The 21,599-nt window shown below is 39.7% G+C and overlaps 1 protein-coding gene across 1 annotated transcript; it reads left to right on the top strand.

Moving 5' to 3' along the window:
* The first annotated feature begins 4,819 nt into the window (after positions 1–4,819).
* On the top strand, positions 4,820–20,702 carry tmub2 (transmembrane and ubiquitin-like domain containing 2). Its single transcript, XM_060848795.1, has 3 exons — positions 4,820–4,937; positions 9,574–10,194; positions 18,331–20,702. The coding sequence occupies exons 2-3, from the start codon at positions 9,596–9,598 to the stop codon at positions 18,680–18,682; spliced, it is 951 nt and encodes a 316-aa protein (XP_060704778.1). The 5' UTR covers positions 4,820–4,937; positions 9,574–9,595; the 3' UTR covers positions 18,683–20,702.
* Positions 20,703–21,599: the final 897 nt, after the last annotated feature.

Raw genomic sequence — 21,599 nt, 5'->3', positions numbered from 1 at the left:
AAGACATCTTTTATGGAAACACACAAAGATTAAGAAAGCTTATCCAAATAACACATTCAAGGATTCAAACAAAGCGTACAACTAAAACTGACATAATTAAATATTTCCAGTAAACTCTGCATCCAGAAATGCAAAATTGGATTGTGTTTCAGAACTGAAGCATTAAATGGATTAAAAACAGAAAGTGCTGAAAATACACAGGTCAGCTTGTATCTGTAAATAGAAAAGACAGGTTTAATTTTTTTATAGCTATATAAATAGATAGTTATCAAAATTAGCTGCAAATGTGTTGCTGGTCAAAGCACAGCAGGCCAGGCAGGTATCAAAATTACTTCATCACTGCAATGATTTATAATGTCTACCTCTATTAAGGAGCTCTTGATACCTACTTGTGCAATATTTGTAGGGAAATAGATGGACAGTTCGACAGAAAAACAGTAACTAAGACTAGGGCTGAAAATGTGTTGCTGGAAAAGCGCAGCAGGTCAGGCAGCATCCAAGGAACAGGAGATTCGACGTTTCGGGCATAAGCCCTTCTTCAGGAATGAGGAAAGTGTGTCCAGCAGGCTAAGATAAAAGGTAGGGAGGAGGGACTTGAGGGAGGGTCGATGGAGATGCGATAGGTGGAAGGAGGTCAAGGTGAGGGTGATAGGCCAGAGTGGGGTGGGGGCGGAGAGGTCAGGAAGAAGATTGCAGGTTAGGAAGGTGATGCTGGGTTCGAGGGATTTGACTGAGACAAGGTGGGGGGAGGGGAAATGAGGAAACTGGAGAAATCTGAGTTCATCCCTTGTGGTTGGAGGGTTCCTAGGCGGAAGATTAGGCGATGTTCCTCCAACCTTCGTGTTGTTATGGTCTGGCGATGGAGGAGTCCAAGGACCTGCATGTCCTTGGTGGAGTGGGAGGGGGAGTTAAAGTGTTGAACCACGGAGTGGTTGGGTTGGTTGGTCCGGGTGTCCCAGAGGTGTTCTCTGAAACGTTCAGCAAGTAGGCGGCCTGTCTCCCCAATATAGAGGAGACCACATCGGGTGCAGCGGATGCAATAGATGATGTGTGTGGAGGTGCAGGTGAATTTGTGGCGGATATGGAAGGAAGCCTTGGGGCCTTGGAGAGAAGTAAGGGAGGAGGTGTGGGCGCAAGTTTTGCATTTCTTGCAGTTGCAGGGGAAGGTGCCGGGAGTGGAGGTTGGGTTGGTGGCAGGTGTGGATCTGACGAGGGAGTCACGGACGAAGTGATCTTTTCGGAACACTGATAGGGGAGGGGAGGGAAATATATCCCTGGTGGTGGGGTCCGTTTGGAGGTGGCAGAAATGACGGCGGATAATAGGCTGTATATGGAGGTTGGTGGGGTGGTAGGTGAGAACCAGTGGGATTCTGTCCTGGTGGCGGTTGGAGGGGCGGGGTTCAAGGGCAGAGGAGCGGTAAATGGAGGAGATGTGGTGGAGGGCATCGTCCATCACGTCTGGGGAAAACTGCGGTCCTTGAAGAAGGATGCCATCTGGGCTGTACAGTATTGGAACTGGTCCTCCTGGGAGCGGATGCGGCGGAGACGAAGGAATTGGGAATATGGGATGGCATTTTTACAGGGGACAGGGTGGGAGGAGGTGTAGTCTAGGTAGCTGTAGGAGTCAGTTGGTTTATAGTAAATGTCCGTGTTGATTCGGTCGCCCGAGATAGAAATGGAAAGTCTAGGAAGGGGAGGGGGGAGTCTGAGACGGTCCAGATGAATTTGAGGTCAGGGTGGAAGGTGTTGGTAAAGTGGATGAACTGTTCAACCTCCCCATGGGAGCACGAGGCAGCACCGATACAGTCATCGATGTAGCGGAGGAAAAGGTGGGGGGTGGTGCCAGTGTAGTTGCGGAAGATGGACTGTTCCACATATCCTACGTTCGGGACACCACCCACACCCTCCACCTCCTCCATGATTTTCGCTTCCAAGGTCCCCAACACCTTATCTTCACGATGGACATCCAGTCCCTGTACATCTCCACCCCCCATCACGAAGGACTCAAAGCCCTCCGCTTCTTCCTTTCCCGCCGTACCAACCAGTACCCTTCCACTGAAGAACAACCAGTAACTAAGACTAAGCAACCACAGAGAATAGGAGAGAAAGGACAGTCAAAGCATTGAACAAAGTACTTTACAGCAGAAAAAATGAATAACTTTGACTAATATTGAAACACAACTAATAGAGAATCAAAAATATAATATTTCAACTATAAATGCGTCTTATTAAAAAGATTAAATGTTGTACAAAGGAAACCATTGTAACAAGAAGAAAGAAAAAGAACAATATTGTAAGCCAATGGGCAGAGTAATTGGGTTAAATTACTAAAAATATATTTGAAAACGCAGTTACAAAATTCTCCTTTACAGGGCACAAACCCTGGGCTCATGGCACTAGTGTGGCTTCTGATGACTGATTGTCATGCAGTTTGCTACAGCTTGAAAGCAAACTCTTGGGATTCCTTTCTCCTTTTCATAAGGTTTCTGACACAAGGAAAAGATATAACATCAGTAAGCAAGTAAACATCAAGTTACAACAGTAAAAAACATCATGAACAATACAGCAGGGTGAAAAGAATAACAAAAACATGACAGAATAACAGAGAGGGATTAACAGGAAACACCAAATAATGAAATGAACATAAAAACTAGGAGCAGGTTTAGCAATTCAGCCCCTAGACCCTACTTTGCTATTTAATACAATCATTGGCTGATCTCATCTTGGCCTCAACTCCACTTTCCTACCTGGTTCCCATATCTCTTTAACATATTATTAATTTAAGATCTATCTCTATCTCCTCAACCACTGCACCATGGGGTAGTGAATTCCACACATTCATAATCCTTTGAGAGAAGTATTTTCTCCTCATTTCTGTTTTAAATCTGTCAGCTCTTAGCCTAAAACTATGATCACTCATTCTAGATTGTCCCAATAGGGGAAACGTATACATTGGCTACTTTGTCAATCCCCTTTACGTCTCATACACCTTAATTAGATAGCCACTCATTCTTCTAATCTCTAGCGAGTACAGACCTAAACTGCTCAATCTTTCATCTGTGGAACTAGTCAAGTGAACTTTTTCTGAACTGCCTCAAATGAAGTACATCCTTGCTCAAGTAAGGAGACCAAAACTGTCAGCAGTACTCCAGATGCAACCTCACCAATACCTTGTACAGTTGCAACAACACATCCCTACTTATACATTCTATTCCCTTAGCAATCAATGTCAAAATTCCATTGACCTCCTTATTGCCTGATATAGCTGCATAATAGCTTTCTGCAACGTGTGCACACGAAATCCAGATCTTTCGGAATCATCTCTCGTAATTGTGCACTACTTACTTTTAAGACTAAAATCCAACAATAACAATAGTAGTTAAATTGCAGGGGAATTTTCACTCTATTTTAGCAAAGTTATTCAATTTTAAATGAACAAAGTAGTGTATTCATTTTTCAACTTTTTTTTAGACTGCTTTATGCCTAACATGTATTTGCCTTTTTATTTCTGATGGTTTTGTTCACATTGACAGTGTATATTGATAGAAACTTAGAGACAGGAGTAGACCATTCAGTTCATTGAGCCTGCATTGTTACTTAATACAGGACATGAGTGGACCTTTGTGTATGATGGCTTATTGAGCGCCTAAAGCACTGAAAGATTGGTAGCTACAACATCAGATGTAGGCATTGATAAAGTATGGAGGGGCATAGCCCTTTCCTCATCACAAAAGAGGGATATAAGAAGGTTCAGAGATAGGACATTGGAAAAGGAGTTGGAGTTCTTGCACAATAACCAGCAGTTCAGTGGAACTTGATGGTTGTCTAGCATGACATTAGGAGGCTGCCACTATTTCTTGGTTAGGTCTGCTGGTTACACACCTAAGTGGCTTAATTAGCTGCATGCTGTGGATGATCAAATAACCAGTGCTGCAACGACTATGCCCCCCTCATAATTCTATGGAAGTGGAACATGATGTTTTCTTGGCACTGCTCTCTTCACTTCCTCCATGATAGAGTCATACAGTTATAAAGCCAACAGGTTACTGTCTCTTTAGCCATTAGAATCTTCGTCTGTTCAGCAGTCTTACAAAGTGGAAATTGATAAGGACATGGCAATATCAATGGCATGGTCTGAATTTCTTGTTTATTTCAGTTTTATTTTCAATTTAAAAAGCCTCTTACACAGTGGAGTGTACTTCTCAGAGACCTCAGGACATCTTCTACTGCCCTCTGAATCGCTGAGTAGAATTCCTCCTCACCTCTGAAAAATTGTTTGTATTTTATATACTGGAAAACAGCAAATTTGAAAATGAGACTTGGTCAATTGTTCACAACTAGTGATGTATGCAGTAAATATTATTTGATTCTTGCAGACACCAGCACTAATACAATCTACGTGTATGTTGCAGACTGCCAACAACAATCAGATTGGGAATTTTGGCTGAGTTTCTCTTGTCTGGCCAAGGAGTTTTAAAACATTGTTTCCATATTTTTATTTCTCTTAAACGTTTAATATAAATCTTACATCTTGTAAAACATTTTATTTGTGCACGTTTTTTAAATTTCTGGAAGGAATTCCATTGCATGACTTTATCAGTTTTGTTGATTCAAAGCGCCTAGAAGCTGGGTCTCCTCAAATATATTGCCTTTTCCAGCAGGCTGTGGTGACCTCATGACGCAGGTCGCTTGGCCGTCCGGTGACGTCACGACGCATCACCGTATCACGGGCGATGGGGAAATCGGGCGAAGTGACGTCATGGCACCGCCCCCCATCTGGGGCGACGGGAGCGTAGGCCGCGGTGACGTCATGGGGAACGCTGGCCGTGGTGACGTCTTGCTGAGTGTGTGTTGATGGTGGCGGAGGAATCTGCTGAGCCGACATTTCGGAGGCACTTCGACTCCCAGCTACCCGGGAACATGGTGTTAGGGGACAGGTGAGGGGCAGGGAGAGGAGGCCGCTGCGGAGCGAGGGACGGGCGTGTTTTCTTGTGGGTGCGCGGTTCCCCGGAGTTGGTGGCGGTGGGGTGGGTCCGGCCTGGTTAGGCCAGGGTGACAGAGGGAGCGGCTCCACTGGAAGTTGGTGTTTTGCTGTGAGCTGGACAGCATTGAGGGCCGAGCCCTGCTCTCCCGGGGCTGGGCACTATGTTGGGGGTTCCAACCTGTCCCGTTCTGTGTGGAATGAGCACAGAGATGAACTCGAGGTTCCCTGTTCTGCCATGTCCCTCTTTTTTTTGGGGGGGTGGGTGTTATCTACAGTAGAGTTTACCAGATTGTGCACAACCGTCCAGCTGTGGGGTTTGCACTGAGCCCTGGCAGCTTTCCCAGGACCAGGCTGCGTGGGCAAAGATATGGTCACTCTCTAGAGGGCATGATGTCTTTACCTGGAACCCAGTGTTTTCACTTCGAGTGGTGCAAAATTACCAAACTTTGGAATAATTATGGAAAAGTGCTGTGAAAATGTGGTATAGCAAGATATCTAAAACTGATGTAGAAATTAACTGAGATTTGGTCCAGGGTGTGATATAATGTATTGCAGTATCCTCCTGTCATCCATGGGCATTTGTGTGGAAGAGTTGGTGCCTACTGCAAAGCAGTTGTAAATTCTAGACAGGCTGTAGTCATGGTGCAAGTTGACCTAAATACTTGTTTCTTAATAATTCCCCAACATCAAAAATTTAGATCACTTGGTTTATTATTGTCACGTGTACTGTGAGACAGTGAAATGTATTGTTTTGTGTTATCCAGACAAATAATACCTTAAGTACATCAGGGTAACAGAACAGAATGCAGAGTATAATGTGAAAGCTAAAGAAAATGTGCAGAGAAATCTGAGAGGTCCATTAATTAGTCTGGTAACAGAACAAACTGTTCTTGAAACTTGGTATTGTTTCAAACTTTTGTATTTTCTGCCTGATGAAAGAGATGTAATAGAGTATATCGGGATTGTGGGAGGGGGGGATCTTTGATTATATTGACTGCTTTCCTAAGGCAGCAGGAAGCATAGAGGAAGTCAATGGAAGGAAGGCTGGTTTTTGTGATGGACTGGGCTGTGTTCACAACACTAACTTTTTTGTGGCCTTGGGCTGAGCGGTTGACATACTAAGCTGTGATATACCTGGGTAGGTTGCTTTCTTTGGTCCATCTATAATAATTGGTAAGTTATTGTGGGCATGCTGAATTTACTTAGCCTTCAGACTCTAGTGTTGATGTAGATGAACCAGGACAGATTACTTACATCTAGAGTTTTCTGCTGTCCATTTATAAAGGTAACTTTTTTAAACCACATGATCGTCTGACCTTAATTGTGTATACTTTGATTTCCACTTAACTTTTCTTGTAATCTAGACTTATCTTGCAGTAGTAGCTAAGTCAGCAACCCTTTCATTCATTTTGCTAGTCTAATTGTTTTTTGAATTACTTAGCTAACAGAATAAACATTTAAGTTATGAGATCTCATCCACATCCCACTTGTGGTGCTTAGCTTAACTTGCACTCGTGAGCGTGGTTATTTGCAGAGTCTGTGTAGAGGCAGTTTATTGCATCTCTTGATTTCTTATGTGTTTTCAACATTCATCAATCTCTTACTGATTTAAGAAGGGAATACAACGTCCCTGTTCCCAAGAAACCCATGATAAATGTTAGAGCTCTAAAGGAAAGATTAATGTGGAGATATGACTTACTTGTGATGAATAATGTAGGGTTTGAATTGCTTCCTACAAAACTGACACTTTGGAGCCATCTCTAGTTTGTCACTGAGGAGAGGGAGGTGTTAAACATTATTTTAATTGTCTTGACTTGAGAAATGGTATTAAAATACAAGTTATTACATTTATTCAGATTTGTTGTTATCAAGAACATTGTAAGACTTTTATTGAAATGGAAATGTATTTGAACAGCTTGGCTTGACTATTACAGTGTCAGTTTAGCTACTTTGATTATTACTATTCATAGAGGCAGAGAATAATTATACTGTTTACTTCATTTTAAGACTATAGATCAAGGCAGTTACTGAAGGGCCTGCAGTTTAATAAAAGTTATGTTCTGTGGCCCATTTCGTGGGAAAGGGATGAGGTTGATTAGTTATTTCAATTGATAAAAGTTGACACATTTGTATGACAACCTTTATCCAGTATGTTAAGAGATGCATTATTTTGAATATTACTTTACTTTCCTCCATATGCTATTTCAATAATGTCATTAAAATGTGTTAATGCCTTTACCTGGTATTACCAAAAGTAATTCCCAGACTAGGTTAACTGTGATTGTCAGCTTGAAAACAATGATGAATGATAACTCAGAAGACAACTTTAGAGAATCTCATTGGTGACTTTTAACTATTGTCAGGGCAGAAACTGAATTTAACAGATTAGAAGAGAAAGTCAAAGGGAGGTATTAGGTTGCAACAACAAATTCAAAGGGAAGGAGTTGAAAAATAGGGCAGTAACTGAAGAGGTTCAAGATATCCTGTCAAGAACATGGCGAAGCTAGACGTCTTGAAATATACAGGAGATAAAAGCTAATGACTGTTAGCGTTGGGACAAGTGGCTGTCTGCTTGCTAAAGGTTTTGAGGAAGTTAAGTAAATTGGGGAGGAGACTGATAACTGAACAATTGGTAACAATTTTAAGTTAAATCCATAAATTCTCCATATTAATGAGATGAAGGCTTTAAAGATTAGCCAACATTTGAGGATTTGAATTACCATGAGTTGGAGGTGGGAGAAGATCCCTTAGGTCCACAGTTTGAATAGCAGTGAGATGGGAGGAGAATATTTTTGGTCACGTTTAGAGAGGCTATTAACTTAAATACTTCTAAGTGATATAAATTAGGAACTAAAGAAAAAACTGTTTGTTGTACTTTAGGTTACTGGAGTGCTCCTGTTGTCTCAAGTGGGCTGAAGTGGAAAATGATGCAGGTTGCTTTACAGCTTTGCAGAGTGCTAGTTAGAACTCTGGAGGACTTGGTTCATTTCTGGGCACCACAGTATAGGATAGACATTTTGGACAATTGCAGCAATAATTCAACAGGATGATAGTGTCTAATAGTGTTAAATTATGAAGGTAAATTGCATAAATTTGATTTGTTTCCTGTGATTATAGAAAATTATGGTGTGGTCTAATTTAATGAAGTGTTTGAGGTGATTTAATGGATTCGATGGGGCAAATGGGAACTATTTCCATTGATGGGAAACTACAGAAGATGGCACAGTCTGAAAATTCAACTTAGGCAGTCCCAAGCTGATATCAGGAAGCACGTTTTCACAATGGATAATAGAAATCTGGAGCACACTCATTCAACAAACACTTTTGAGGACTAGGTTCAGTTGAAAATGTCAAAATTAAAGTTTAAAAGCTAGGAGTTTGTGGCTATATTTTAGTCATTGTTATTTTGGCAGTTGTGCTTTAAGGTCTGAAGTGTTCAGTGTCTGTTATGGCACAATAAAAGAAGGAAATCCAAGTGGAAGTTATTGGACATTGTTTCCCCTGTCAACTAACAACTGCTTACAGAAGGTACAACGACAAAGTCTTTACCGTACCTACCAGATTCCAGTTGACCTCCATTCTGAAATCTGTTTGTTGTAATTCAGTCATAAAGATATTAAGTTGTACCTTTTGATTTGGTGGTCTAATTTGGTAAGGAAAATGGCATTTAGACAAGCGCCCTGCTTTCTAATCTGGCGATTTTGTTAATTTCAGATGGAGACCTCTGCACTCAGTCACAATCAAAATTAGAATGTTTTCAAGTTCTCCTACAGATTTATATTCTTTCGAAAACAAAGCTGTTTCTCTCCCTATATTGTTCATCTGTTTCTCTTTCAATTTTTAAAAAATATCAGTCTGCACATGTGATACTACACTATTGTTCATCTGTGACTGACTGTAGTTCCTAAGACTTTTTTTTTACCTTTAATCTTTCTGGTCTTAACTATCTCTCCCAATATTGCGATTAGTGGTTATCTTTGACTTGGTTAAGATGTACACCAGCACAAGATAATTTACAAGATCATTCCATGTTGCCTTTAATTTGCTAAGCCTTGCCTCAGGTGTTTAGTTGTTTAAAATATTTCAATTAAGTTTGTTATTGCACTGTTACTATTCTGTCATAACAAATTACTTTGATTTCTCTGCTTATTAATACCACTTTCTCTATACTTTGGTTTAAAATCTTTACCGTGTATAGTAACTGCTGCCACCTAATGCAAAAACAGTGTTTTGCAAAAATTAAATTCTCTTCTTTTAAAGGGGGAAAAAAAATCAAGCAACATGTTACAATAATTCTCTTTGTCTTTTCTCTGATTTTTGTTATGCACTAATTAGACTTACGCACTTTATCAGTTCCAGTAAATTACCAACTTGTCTTGACTTTTGCTTAACTTAATTTTGTATTCCCACTTTGCTATTTTATTTACATTGCTTATTTGAAGTTATTGGAGAACTTGAATTTTTTAATACAGTTTTATCTAATTATCAGGAGTAGGTTGCAATAAATAAACAATAAAGCTGTTCATTAGTTCTGAGGATAGTAAATTGTTAGGGCTACACCATTACTGACTATTCTCATTTTCTTTCAGTATTTTTGAGAACTCTTTATAAATGGACAGCACCACCATGACATTTATCGAAGGAGTTGGCGATGAAGTTACAGTTCTGTGTGGAATAGTTCTTCTGGTACTGGCACTTATTCTTGCCTGGCTCTCCACTCATGTTGCTGATCATAGTGATCAAATATTTGGAACCATTGTTACAACAGCAAACTCATCATTAGTGGGCCTAAACAGTGTAGAGAGGTATGTGGCAAATACAGCAACTCCTGAAGCAGATGAAGCCCAGTCAGCTGCTGCACCTGTTGAGCAGAAACCAGAGGAAGGAGATGATTCTGGGATGGGAGCATCACCTGGAAATAATGGACCCACAAGTGATCAGGTGCCAATTGAAGGGGCTTCCAATTTAACCGATTCGAGTATCGATCCTCTCTTGAACATACAGGGTTTACGCAAGCGAGCATCAACCAGTGCAATTAGCACTGGAGAAGGACTGGACCGGGCAATGCTGGAGAACTGTAATGTTCACCCTCTCACAGTGGGTAGTGGTGATACAGGTGAAGGGCAAATTCAAGTGCGACTGAAGTTTTTAAATGATACTGAAGAGGTTGCACGAGTGAAACCAGATGATACCGTTGGGTTTCTGAAGAGGTAAGATATTTGTCCGTTCAGATTGTTTGCAGTATTTAAATGCTGCTTTATTGCAGAACAATTTGATGTCAGACTCTCCAAAATGACAAATTAAAATTATTTTTAAAATGCCAATAAAATTTTCTTTACAAAAATATTCTCAGATTTATTTTGCAGTATTGTAATTTGCAATATTCTGAAGTGAAACAAATATAAGCTGCAATATATTGCTATTACAGAATAATCTGCTAGTTGTAGGTATAATTAGGTTCTATTAATGTAGCAACAGTCATCGGAGTTGCCAAAGACCCTGTAACCCATTTGGTTGTACCTTGCAAGTATGATCTGCCAACAGCACCTGTTATTTTAGGGGACTGTAGCTCAGCATCCATGTTTTTGAAGCATTTCAATGATGCTGACACATCAAAGGCAATCACTGGCTTGATGATTCCAAATGAAGAGCTCTGCCTTCTGAGAGCCACTAATACAATGGAAATATTTTCAGAGGTGGAGCTTTCCAAGTTCTCTGACAGATTTCTATCTTCCCTTCAGAAAAACCAACAAATTTACTAACCGCTAGTCAAATAAATTTTCTGGGCCCATCAGCTGTCTTCAGTGGGTTGATTCTCTGTATTTGAGCAGTATTCTAATGCACTTCACCTGCAAGTAATGTCAAGTGCTTACAAATCAAATTCCTCAAGGCAAAAACATTTTTCTCAGATGTGGAATTGAAACAGCTGGATTTGAGTTTGCAATTTCTTTTTTTAAAAGTAAGCTAACTCCAGTACTCTGTTAACACAATACACCAGTCATGATTAGCAAGGAGTTTAGTGTTGTTCCATAAATCCAAGGTTTTGAAGATGACTTGGACCCGGTACATTGTTTTTTTACACAAGTAGCAAATTTGGTAAAATTATATACAGTGGAAATCAAGGGGACAAGTGTCTTGTGTTGGATTCATAGCTAGCTAAATGTGAGATGGCCCGATTGGTGGAGGTCAGTGTTCTCAGCCCCAGAACATTGGTGGGGAAGTTCCACTACACTCCTAACCCTAAACAGATCTGTTCAATCAATAGCTTTTAATTTGATTGCAGATTGTTCAGTACCATTTGTAACTCCTCAAACTTGAAGCAGTCTGTGCCCACCTGCGAGACCTGGACAGCATTCAGACTTAGGTTGACGAGTGTCAAACAGCATTGCATGCCACACAAGTATCCAGCAATGACTATTTCCAGCATGACAAGGTTTAACCATCTCCCTTTGCATTCAAGGGCATTAAGGTCACTGAATACTCCACCATCAATATAATTGGGAATGGCAGTGGTGGTGGTGGTATTGCTAGATCATTCAGCAGAAACTGAAATTGACCAGTCACATGATTACAAGACAACAAGAGCACGCCAAGGACTAGCAATTCTGCAGTGAGTAATTTGTGCGATTTCCAATTCCTGTCCAGCATCTACCAGGCAAAAGTTAGGAGTGTGATGGGTTACACACTAATTATCTAGGACAGTGCGCCTCCAAGAACACTTGAAACTTAACAGCTATGTTTCTGGTAAAGTAAGCCACTTGGCACCTAATCCACAGTGTTAAATGTTAATTCCTTCTAGCACTGGTTCACAGTGGCAAATTCACTGCAACAACCTATCAAGACTCCTTTGTCAGTCCCTTGCAAACCTGCAATTTCTAACACCTCGAAGAACAGGACAAAAGATGTATTTGAATATCACCACTTAAAAGAACCCCTCCAAGCCACATTCTACCCTCAGTTTGAACTACGTCACTGTCCTTCACTGTCACTGGGGCAATATCCTGGAACTCCATCGAAATGCGTTATAGGCACACTACAATTGTGCAGTTCAAGTCCATTACCACTTTTTTAAGAGCAGTTAGGGATGGGTAATAAATGGTGGCCTTCTAATTGTTCATATTTCATGAACAATTTTTTTTTAAAACTGTCTTCAGGATATTAATGAGATGGTCAAAGGAGTTCTGTGGCAAATCAGACAAGCATACTGAGGTAGGTGCCATGTCACCATAGTCTTAAGTTCTTGAAGCATTTGTTCAAGAACACCAACTGGATGTATTCAAGTAGCCAACCCTCTTGGTTTCTATATCCTTAATCACATGGAAGTTTTGTGGCCATTCTCTGAAGACCCAACTTGGGGAGTATTTTTGTTACGTTCCGTAGCAAGTTGGAAGTACATTTATTGCAAATGGGCCTGATAAACCAAGAACTCACCTTATCTCTGCATTTAAAATTAGGATTGTGGTGCAGAAGTCCCTGACTTACAAATGTCTGACCTACAAATACTTGTACTGTACTTACAAATGTGGTTACATACAGAGGTGTAATTTTAAAGGTCTGACATTTAAATATTTACTATACTTACTGTAATTTTATATTATTCTACGTTGTTCTCCTCGTGTAAAAATCTACTTTTATCAGACTCGAACGGAACCCATTTGCAACCCGGGGACTGTCTGTATATGTTTGTATACAAGTTTATTTGTTAGACTAATTTGTTTCAGGCAAAACTTTGATTTGACTTTTATGTAGTTATGGTTTTTGTGGAGCTTGCTTATAATTAAAATGTGCTTATCAGACATATATCTAATGTTTCGCACTCTCTCTCTTCTCTCTTTCCTCCACTCCCCCCCTCCCCCCCCCAAAAAAAAATAAGTCCCCAGTGACACAAACTGGGTCTACAATTTCAACTTTTCTGCTTTAGGAAGGAGATGTTATCAGAAAATATTACACTGAAACCTCCTAGACCCGTGCCCTTCTGCTGGGTTTGGCATTAAGTTAACATTTCTTAAAGGACCAATTGCCAAAGGCCTGAACCTGTATTCTCTAGAAAGGTTGCAGACACAGGACTGAAGGTTGACCCCAGCATTCTCTTCCCTGTGCACTAATTATTACTTTTCTCTCAACCCTCAAATCTGAATCAATTTGTATTCTTTGTGCTTTAACTGGCAAATGTAAATTTTTAAATTAAGGTTTTGAATGTGACTAAAGAGACGGGGACAGTTCGTTGCCTCTCTGATATTAGTGCTAGACTATTAATTCGATGATTCAGGGGTAATATTTATGAGACTTGAGGCAAATCCCATCATGACAGCTGGAAGTTGAATTCAATAAAAATTGGAATTAATTGTCTAACGATGGCCATAACATCATTGTAGATTATTGGAAAAACCCCATCTGATTCATTAATACTCTTAAGGGAAGGAAATTGCCATCTTCTCGGATCTGGCTTACCTGTAACTAGACCAACAGCAATGTGGTTGATTCTTAACTGCCCTCTGAGTAATAAGGGATAATGCTGGCTTAGCCATGCCCACATCCCCTGGATGAATTAAAATTCTTTTAAAAAGATTATACTTTTATTTTTTGCAAGCTTTATTGAATGAGAACAGCCAGTTGTTGCATGAGGTACATGCAGAGGTTTTATGTGACTATATACCAGACTTGCCTTTGAAACTGGAACCGTTCTAGGAGCCCATATGGTTCAGTTAGCCATGAGTGAAAATCTAATAAGGTGAGGTAATAAGTGACTGTGAGCTTTGCAAATAATTAGGATCCAGTGTCCTGTTCCACTTAATTTCTTAACAGTGAATTAGCACACACGAATTTAATCATTTCATAACAGCAGTCATGATACTTCAAAAGTAACATGTTAGCTGAGAAACACTAAGATGTGCTGAGGGTATAAGCGGTGATATGCAAATGTAAGTTATTCATCCTGTCTTGAGAGATCCAGATTGGCTTCATATAATTTGATCATGAGATTCACTGACTGCACTGAACTGTGAAAATACATTATTTTAACATGATTATTCAACTGTGGTACTCTGGAAGTTTAATTCCAGAGACCGTAATAACTATCTCTCTGAACTATAAATCTGCTTCCAAAGTTGCAGCTTAACTACAGCTGTGACACATCCATCCTTATTCATGTGGTTATCTTATTGGATCACTAGCAGAAGACTGTATGGATAGAAATTCAAATGCTCTAGTCCTTGTCAACTAAAATTGTTTTTGGATCCCAATTGAGGAAAGTATTTTCAAACAATTCTAGAAATTGTTCCTTATCAATGCACTCCAGAGAAAGCTCCACCTCTCGTATCAAGAACTGTAAATATTTATAAAAACTGTTTCCTACGCCGAAACCTTGTCCAGTGTCCTTTTTGTCAGTCACTATTTCAAAGCTGGTAAAGCAGCTTATTTTTTTTTAGTTCTGGCACTAAATATGCTATTAGCATCCAGGTTACATCAGATAGTCATAGGGCAGCTGGAGATAAAGCCATTGCAAAGTGTGGAGTCCAAATACCATGTGAGCAGATTGAGGTCCAAGTGATTTTCAAAGCAAGAGTTTGGCTTTTATAATGAGATAATTATCACTATCTCCTATCACAAGTTGCAACATGGACAGTAAATAGTACTGCCTTGAAATGTAGCCACATTTGCTATGGAGGTGAATCTCAGCCATTTTGTGCAAAAATGATGTCCTACAAGCAACAGTGAGGTAACTTATGGTTGATTTAAATGGTATTGATTGATAGAACCACCTATTATTTGAGTGATGCTTTGGAACCTTCAGTTTCAATGGAAACTGATCAGCAAGGCAGAGGGGGCCAGACTTAAACATCTCACCCAAAGACTTGTGTGTCTGACCATGTGATGCGCTCTAATTATTGTATGAAATGCTGACTTTGATTATGTGCTGACATCCTTGAGTGAGAGTAGGATCCTCATTTCTTTTAAGTCAAGAGAAATACCATCTGAGTCATCTGACACTTGTTTGGAAGAGTGAAGAAGACCATGTCTGTGCACCTAATCTAGCATTCCCTCACTTTATTGGCCTATATATTGGTCGCAGAATTTAAATTGTCACTAAGAAGGAATTCAACTTGGGTGTAGATGGATAGCCCCATCTGCTAAAATTAGCAGACCTTATTATTTTATTGGGAGAAAGTGAGGACTGCAGATGCTGGAGATCAGAGCTGAAAAATGTGTTGCTGGAAAAGTGCAGCAGATCAGGCAGCATCTAAGGGGCAGGAGAATCGAGGTTTCAGGCATAAGCCATTCTTCAGGAATGAGGAATGTGTGCCCAGCAGGCTAAGATAAAAGGTAGGGAGGAAGGACTTGGGGGAGGGGCGTTGGGAATGCGATAGGTGGAAGGAGGTCAAGGTGAAGGTGATAGGCCAGAGAGGGGGTGGGGGTGGAGAGGTCGGGAAGAAGATTGCAGGTCAAGAAGGCAGTGCTGAGTCTGAGGGTTGGGACTGAGATAAGGTCGGGGGAGGGGAAATGAGGAAGCTGGAGAAATCTGCATTCATCCCTTGTGGTTGGAGGGTTCCTAGGCGGAAGATGAGGCGCTCTTCCTCCAGGCGTCGTGTTGCCATGGTCTGACGATGGAGGAGGCCAGGGACCTGCATGTCCTTGACGGAGTGGGAGTGGGAGGGGGAGTTAGTGTTCAGCCACGGGGCGGTTGGGTTGGTTGGTGCGGGTGTCCCAGAGGTGTTCTCTGAAACATTCTGCAAGTAGGCGGCCTGTCTCCCCAATGTAGAGGAGTCCACATTGGGTGCAGGGATCAGTGTGTAGAATAATCACCTGGGTGAACTGAAGAGCTGCTAATGGCAGTGTGTCTCCTCATCTGAAGTGGAAGGAAATATTTGGCGGGGATGAGGAATTGAACTGATTGTTTGGAGAGAGCCTTCTATTCTGCCCAGACTATATATATCCCACATGATACATTGAGAAGAGTTTGGTTTAATTTATGGATTTGCATCATAAAAGCTAATTCAGTCGTGCAAATTAAGATTCCTTGCTTTTTGTGTAGAGAGACTGTTTGTTTGTTTGGTATTCTCGGACTTCTCTCCGATTCCTTCTGAATTTGGACATTCCTATTTCTATCCGTTTTCAGAATTGAAATACCCAATAAGAGACTGTGTTGCTATAAATTAGAAATGGCTCAGGTCTGTTTCCCAATCCTTCATGTATAACATGACCCTTTTTATTAAATTTGAAAAAGAGGATTTGTTTCCTAGTAACCTTGGATGTTTTCAATTAATGTTAATTGCCTCAATCAATTGGTGCAATTTTCTGGTGCCGAATATTCTTTCCCTATTATTTTCTATTTTAAATTCTCATTGTAGTGAATTAAACCCAGTGGTCCCTTGTTGCTTAAAGCCATCAAAGGTTTCTGTGCCCTCGTTTTTTCATCATTGACTATATGGTTGATTGCGGTACATTTAAATCCCAGCTTTAGTGACAAATAGGTAATGGTGAATGCTAGCTGTAACTGATGCTGAACAATGGAAGAATCTGTGGATAATAAGGGGACATCATAACTTTAAAATGATAATCAAGTCAATTATTTGAAATAACCCATTTCTAGCACTAATTTCACCATGAGAAACATGGCAAGAACATAAATTATCTTTCATTTATAGAAAACCTTAATTCAGTTCCAGTCAAACATTTATTATTTGAAGAACACTTTCCACTTTGGTTCAAAGATGCTTGCTGTTTTGCTGGCAACCACTTTCACTAACCGTATCAAAATACTGAAAGAGAAACTGTGAATTCATTGCAGCTCCTCATGAACACATAATGAAACAAGTCAGTTTCCTGATATTATGGTGAGTGATGCCCCTCAAATGAATAAGATGGGCCAGGCCAACAGGTCAACTGCATTGGACAGTTTGTGTATTGGAATTAAATTAAATATTAAAGGTTATGTCAAGAGTTGCAGAAATAAATTCCTTATACTTATTCCGAAATGAACACTTGTACAGTGAGTGAAGGTTAGAAATAATCAAAGTTAAAAATCACACAACAACATGTTATAGTCCAACAGGTTTAATTGGAAGCACACTAGCTTTCGGAGCGACGCTCCTTCATCAGGTGATAGTGGAGGGCTCGATCGTAACACAGAATTTATAGCAAAAATTTGCAGTGTGATGTAACAGACAATCGATTTTTCAATGTATAATTTCAGTTACATCACACTGGTGTTGTGTGATTTTTAACTTTGTACACCCCAGTCCAACACCAGCATCTCCAAATCAGAAATAATCAAGCAGTGTAACTTCATTGTATGTTGAGTCTGGAGACTTGGGCTTCAGTGAGATTAAAAGTAATGAATAGAAAACAAAAAGTGAGGATGTTAGAGCATATGGCTACAAAAACTGTTTAAATTATTCTCAAATTACTCTGGTTTATTCAACAATTAAATTCTTAGTAAAACCATAAATGAAGATGACTCTTTCCATATTATGGCGATTTAATGTGCTATGTCTGAAGCCTGCTCTCAGATGCTAATTTTGACAGCAGGTGTTAGATCAATTATGAGTCTGATGTTAAGTAATTTAATAGAGCCACAGAAATCAGCAAGATGTGCCACGATAAATTGCCAGTCTTTGCTGAAGTAGTTGAGAGCATCTGAGATAACAGAAGCTGCAGTTGTCTTCTGCAGTGAGCTAGCAAGAGCCTCTTACTGATTGCTCTTTGGCAACCACTCTTTTCCAAACCCCCTCATGAATGTGTCATGTGTGGACATTGCTTACTGCCTGTGCTCCCATTCAAGTAGTCATCTGGACAAAGTATAAAAGAGTGCTTGATCTCTGAGGAACCACATCCCATCAAGATCAGAAACTTCAGGTGATGAAGAACAAATTGACTGAACAATATAATGGAAACATGGTGGCACAGTGGTTAGCACTGCTGCCTCACAGCGCCAGAGACCCGGGATCAATTCCTGCCTCAGGCGACAGTCTGTGTGGAGTTTGCACATTCTCCCCGTGTCTGCGTGGGTTTCCTTCCACAATCCAAAAATGTGCAGGTTAGGTGAATTGGCCATGCTAAATTGCCCATAGTGTTAGGTGGAGAGGTAAATGTAGAAGTATGGGTCTGGGTGGTATACGCTTCGTCGGGTCGGTGTGGACTTGTTGCGCCGAAGGGCCTGTTCCACACTAAGTAATCTAATCAAATCTATCTTTTATAGTCCAGTATCAATTTGGTTTCAATATCACCAAAGCTAATATGTTGCCTGACCCCTCTCACTTTATTTAGCATTTATGACAGTTGTTCTAATTTTCTGTTTAACTTGTTTCTTTCCATTTTTCTCCTTGTGCCCTCTTTCTCTCTCCTAGCAAGTACTTCCCAGGGCAAGAGCAGCAAATGAAGTTAATTTACCAGGGCCAGCTTCTGCAAGACCATTCCCGCACCCTTGGCTCCCTCAACATCACTGACAACTGTGTGATCCACTGTCACATTTCGCAGACTTCATCCTCCCCCAGCCCTACTGTGTCCTCTGTGGTGGAACAGAACCAAGCTGCCCTTAACGTTGGCAATCTGATGATCCCAGTTTTTGTCATCATGCTTGCTGTAGTCTGGTACTACCGCATCAACTATCGCCAGTTCTTCACTGCACCAGCCACAGTTTCGCTGGTTGGTGTTACTGTTTTCTTCAGTTTTCTCGTGTTCGGCATTTATGGTCGATAAAGACACAGTGATATATTCTCATTCATCTTGATCATTTGCTTATCCAGCCCAACTGAATGTGGTGTTACTGGTCAATGTTGAAATAAGATGTGATGTGGAACCAGTGTACTTTTTTTTAAAAAAAGAGGGGATCCAGCTTGGCACTGACTTTTTGAGTACCATGCTGTTGGCAGTTACTAGAATTTAATGTTATAAATTTAAACAAAACCTAGCTAGAACAATGATCATTTGCAATGAATTGGAAATTGGGACTTTTACTGTTGACTTATTAAAAAGGGTAAGGTTACATTGAACTAAAATTTTCATATTGTCAAATCCTGATAAATGCAAAGCAAATTTGTCTCCCAAAAAAATCTAAGGATCCATAAATATAGAAAATCAGGTCTTGCATTCAATGAAGGTTAAACTGCCTGTATGAAGATTCAAATTTTATGCTCATAGATTATCCTCGACCATCAGAAATATCTCACCCCGTATGGCATTGAAGATACGTGATTGGATTTCCCATAGTGCTAGTGAATAGAAATTTGACATGTGCTAAGCATGCATTTATCCAAGCACCATTATAATTACAGTATCAGTAGTCAGCTTGTAAGCTCTTTTTTTGGGAGATGAGTGTCTCCGTGTTACTGTAAACTTAATACTAAAAAAGCCAATAATTGCACCAAGAAATAAAGCCTTGTTACGTGGACAAAGAAGATGCTGTAGTATGTTGTGACAGTGGTCTTCAAATGTTAGGGAGATGGAGACGTATTTAAAGGGTGTATCCTTTTCTTGTCCATGATGCTGCTGAATGCCTTTATTGATGGCAGTCAGCAAAGGAGCTCAGCAGATGATCAATTCTACGAGTTTTACCCCTGATTTTTTTTTGAATGTCAGGCTATGTAATATTTACATGATTTTTTTATAATTGCTTAATCATGTTAAGGTGCAGCAACCATTGTATTTGCATAACTATTAAAATATGTCCAATTTCTGATTTGTTCAATGACTGCTTTCCTAATATCATGTTATCCTAAAATTAAACAGTTGCAGTTAAAAATCAGAGTATGAAAGGGGAAAGAAGTGAAGCTAGCAGTGAACAAATTAGACCGCTTTGTAGGGAAGTAAAGTTCTACAACCAGAAAAGAGCAGCAGATATTTTTTTAAAACGTGGACCAGTGGATAATGGAACAACTTATTTTATAATCGGAAACAGGAGCTTTACTAAGAAATTACCACGGCAAACTGAGAGACATGGCATAAACTTGTAAGAGTACAACAGCGGCAGAGAGTTTATTGGAATATCGCTTACAATTTTAAATCCACAGATTTAATGTTGTTAAAAGGAGCAATTCACCAAATTTGTTGACTGTTAGATGGGTTATAAGTGCATCTGAGTTTTATTGAGTCTGTAGTTCCACAGGAACTACAGCAAAGATTTCCTCAATTGATGTATGCTTAATCAGTACTTCTCAGGCATCGCTGATTTAAAATAACCTTTATGAAGAGAGACCTGCTTGTCTCGGAGTTATTTTCAGCAGAAAATCAGAAATCCGGCATATACTAAGGTAAAGATAGGAAAAGTAAGGTTGAACACTTGGGAAAGAAAAAATACAATGATAGTCAATGTATAAACAATGGGGAACCTGAAGGAAAAGGAGTGTAGTGTCACAAAGTTAGGAAGTCTGATGTTGGCTGGTACTGGAAAATGTAGGGGTGGGGGAATGAGTTGATGAATCCAAAATATGAAAGCGTCCAGGTTGGAGGGGAAATATTGTAGCTAAAAAGTTGGTTACCTAAAAGGGATTCAGCATAGCAAATGCCTAAAAGGAATTGTCAATACCTCTGCTGCTTTTATAACTTTTTAAAAATTGTTTGTGCCTTTGTGATTTTAAAATATTGCTGTTTATTTTCAGATCTGTAGAACAGGCCTGCATTGTGCTGAAAGGGTTATTGGGTTTAAAATCTAATATTTCAGAAATGTTCTCCCTTTGTTTCGCAATAACAGCTCATTGAATGTAATAAAAGACAGAAACGAGTTCTGGTTTGCAGTTCATTTATTTATGTGCATGATACAGGGAATTGACACTGATCCAGTACTACAAGGAGCAATGAGCTTGATTGGAGGTGGCGCACTAGTGAAGAATTTATTTCAGTCTCCAACCATGCCATCTCATTAAATGACATTACATACATCTAATTTGCCTGTGTTGCTTCTCTAAATTACTCTTCTGAAGAAAACACTACATTTTAAAAAAAATTTCAATTCATTTAATAAATATTTAGCCCCTAAAGCTAAATTTCAAAATCCCAGGTGTCTTAATAATACTGTCTAGATAGTTAACTATCAGCTGTATATACACTTATTCATCAAGTATTTGCATATCTATGACCTGCTGCATAATCTCATGAACAAAACATACATTTTAAAGAATGTTAACTATCGCTGCCTTTACTAAGTGAAAAAGAAATTCTTCCATCTAATCTCATATAAAGTTATTTTTTTGTTGGTCTGGCTTAAGACATTGTCTAATTAACCTACTTCTGTAACAGCAGTATTTAAAAACCTTTATCAGTTTACTTCATTCACTTAAAGACCTGGACCAACTTTTCTATAATTTACATGAAACACACTTTTTGAACAGTTGATGTATATTTCTGTTTTTGTAAACAGGATGTACAAGTTGTATATTTTTTAGTAACTTGATGCTTAGGTGTTACAATTTAAAGGTGTCACTTCTACTCTCAGCAACATAATTGCCTTACACAGGTGGAGGGTTGCTTTTCAGACTGAGGCCTGTGACCAGTGGTATACCACAGGGATCGTTACTGGGTCCACTGCTTTTTGTCATTTATGTAAACAATTTGGATGTGAACATAGCAGGTATAGTTAGTAAGTTTGCAAATTACACCAAAATTGGAGGTGTAGTAGACA

Source organism: Hemiscyllium ocellatum, chromosome 32 (assembly GCF_020745735.1).
Source record: "Hemiscyllium ocellatum isolate sHemOce1 chromosome 32, sHemOce1.pat.X.cur, whole genome shotgun sequence".
Lineage (NCBI taxonomy): Eukaryota > Metazoa > Chordata > Chondrichthyes > Orectolobiformes > Hemiscylliidae > Hemiscyllium > Hemiscyllium ocellatum.
Note: the sequence above shows the minus strand (reverse complement) of the source record. Positions and strands in the feature narration are given on the sequence as shown.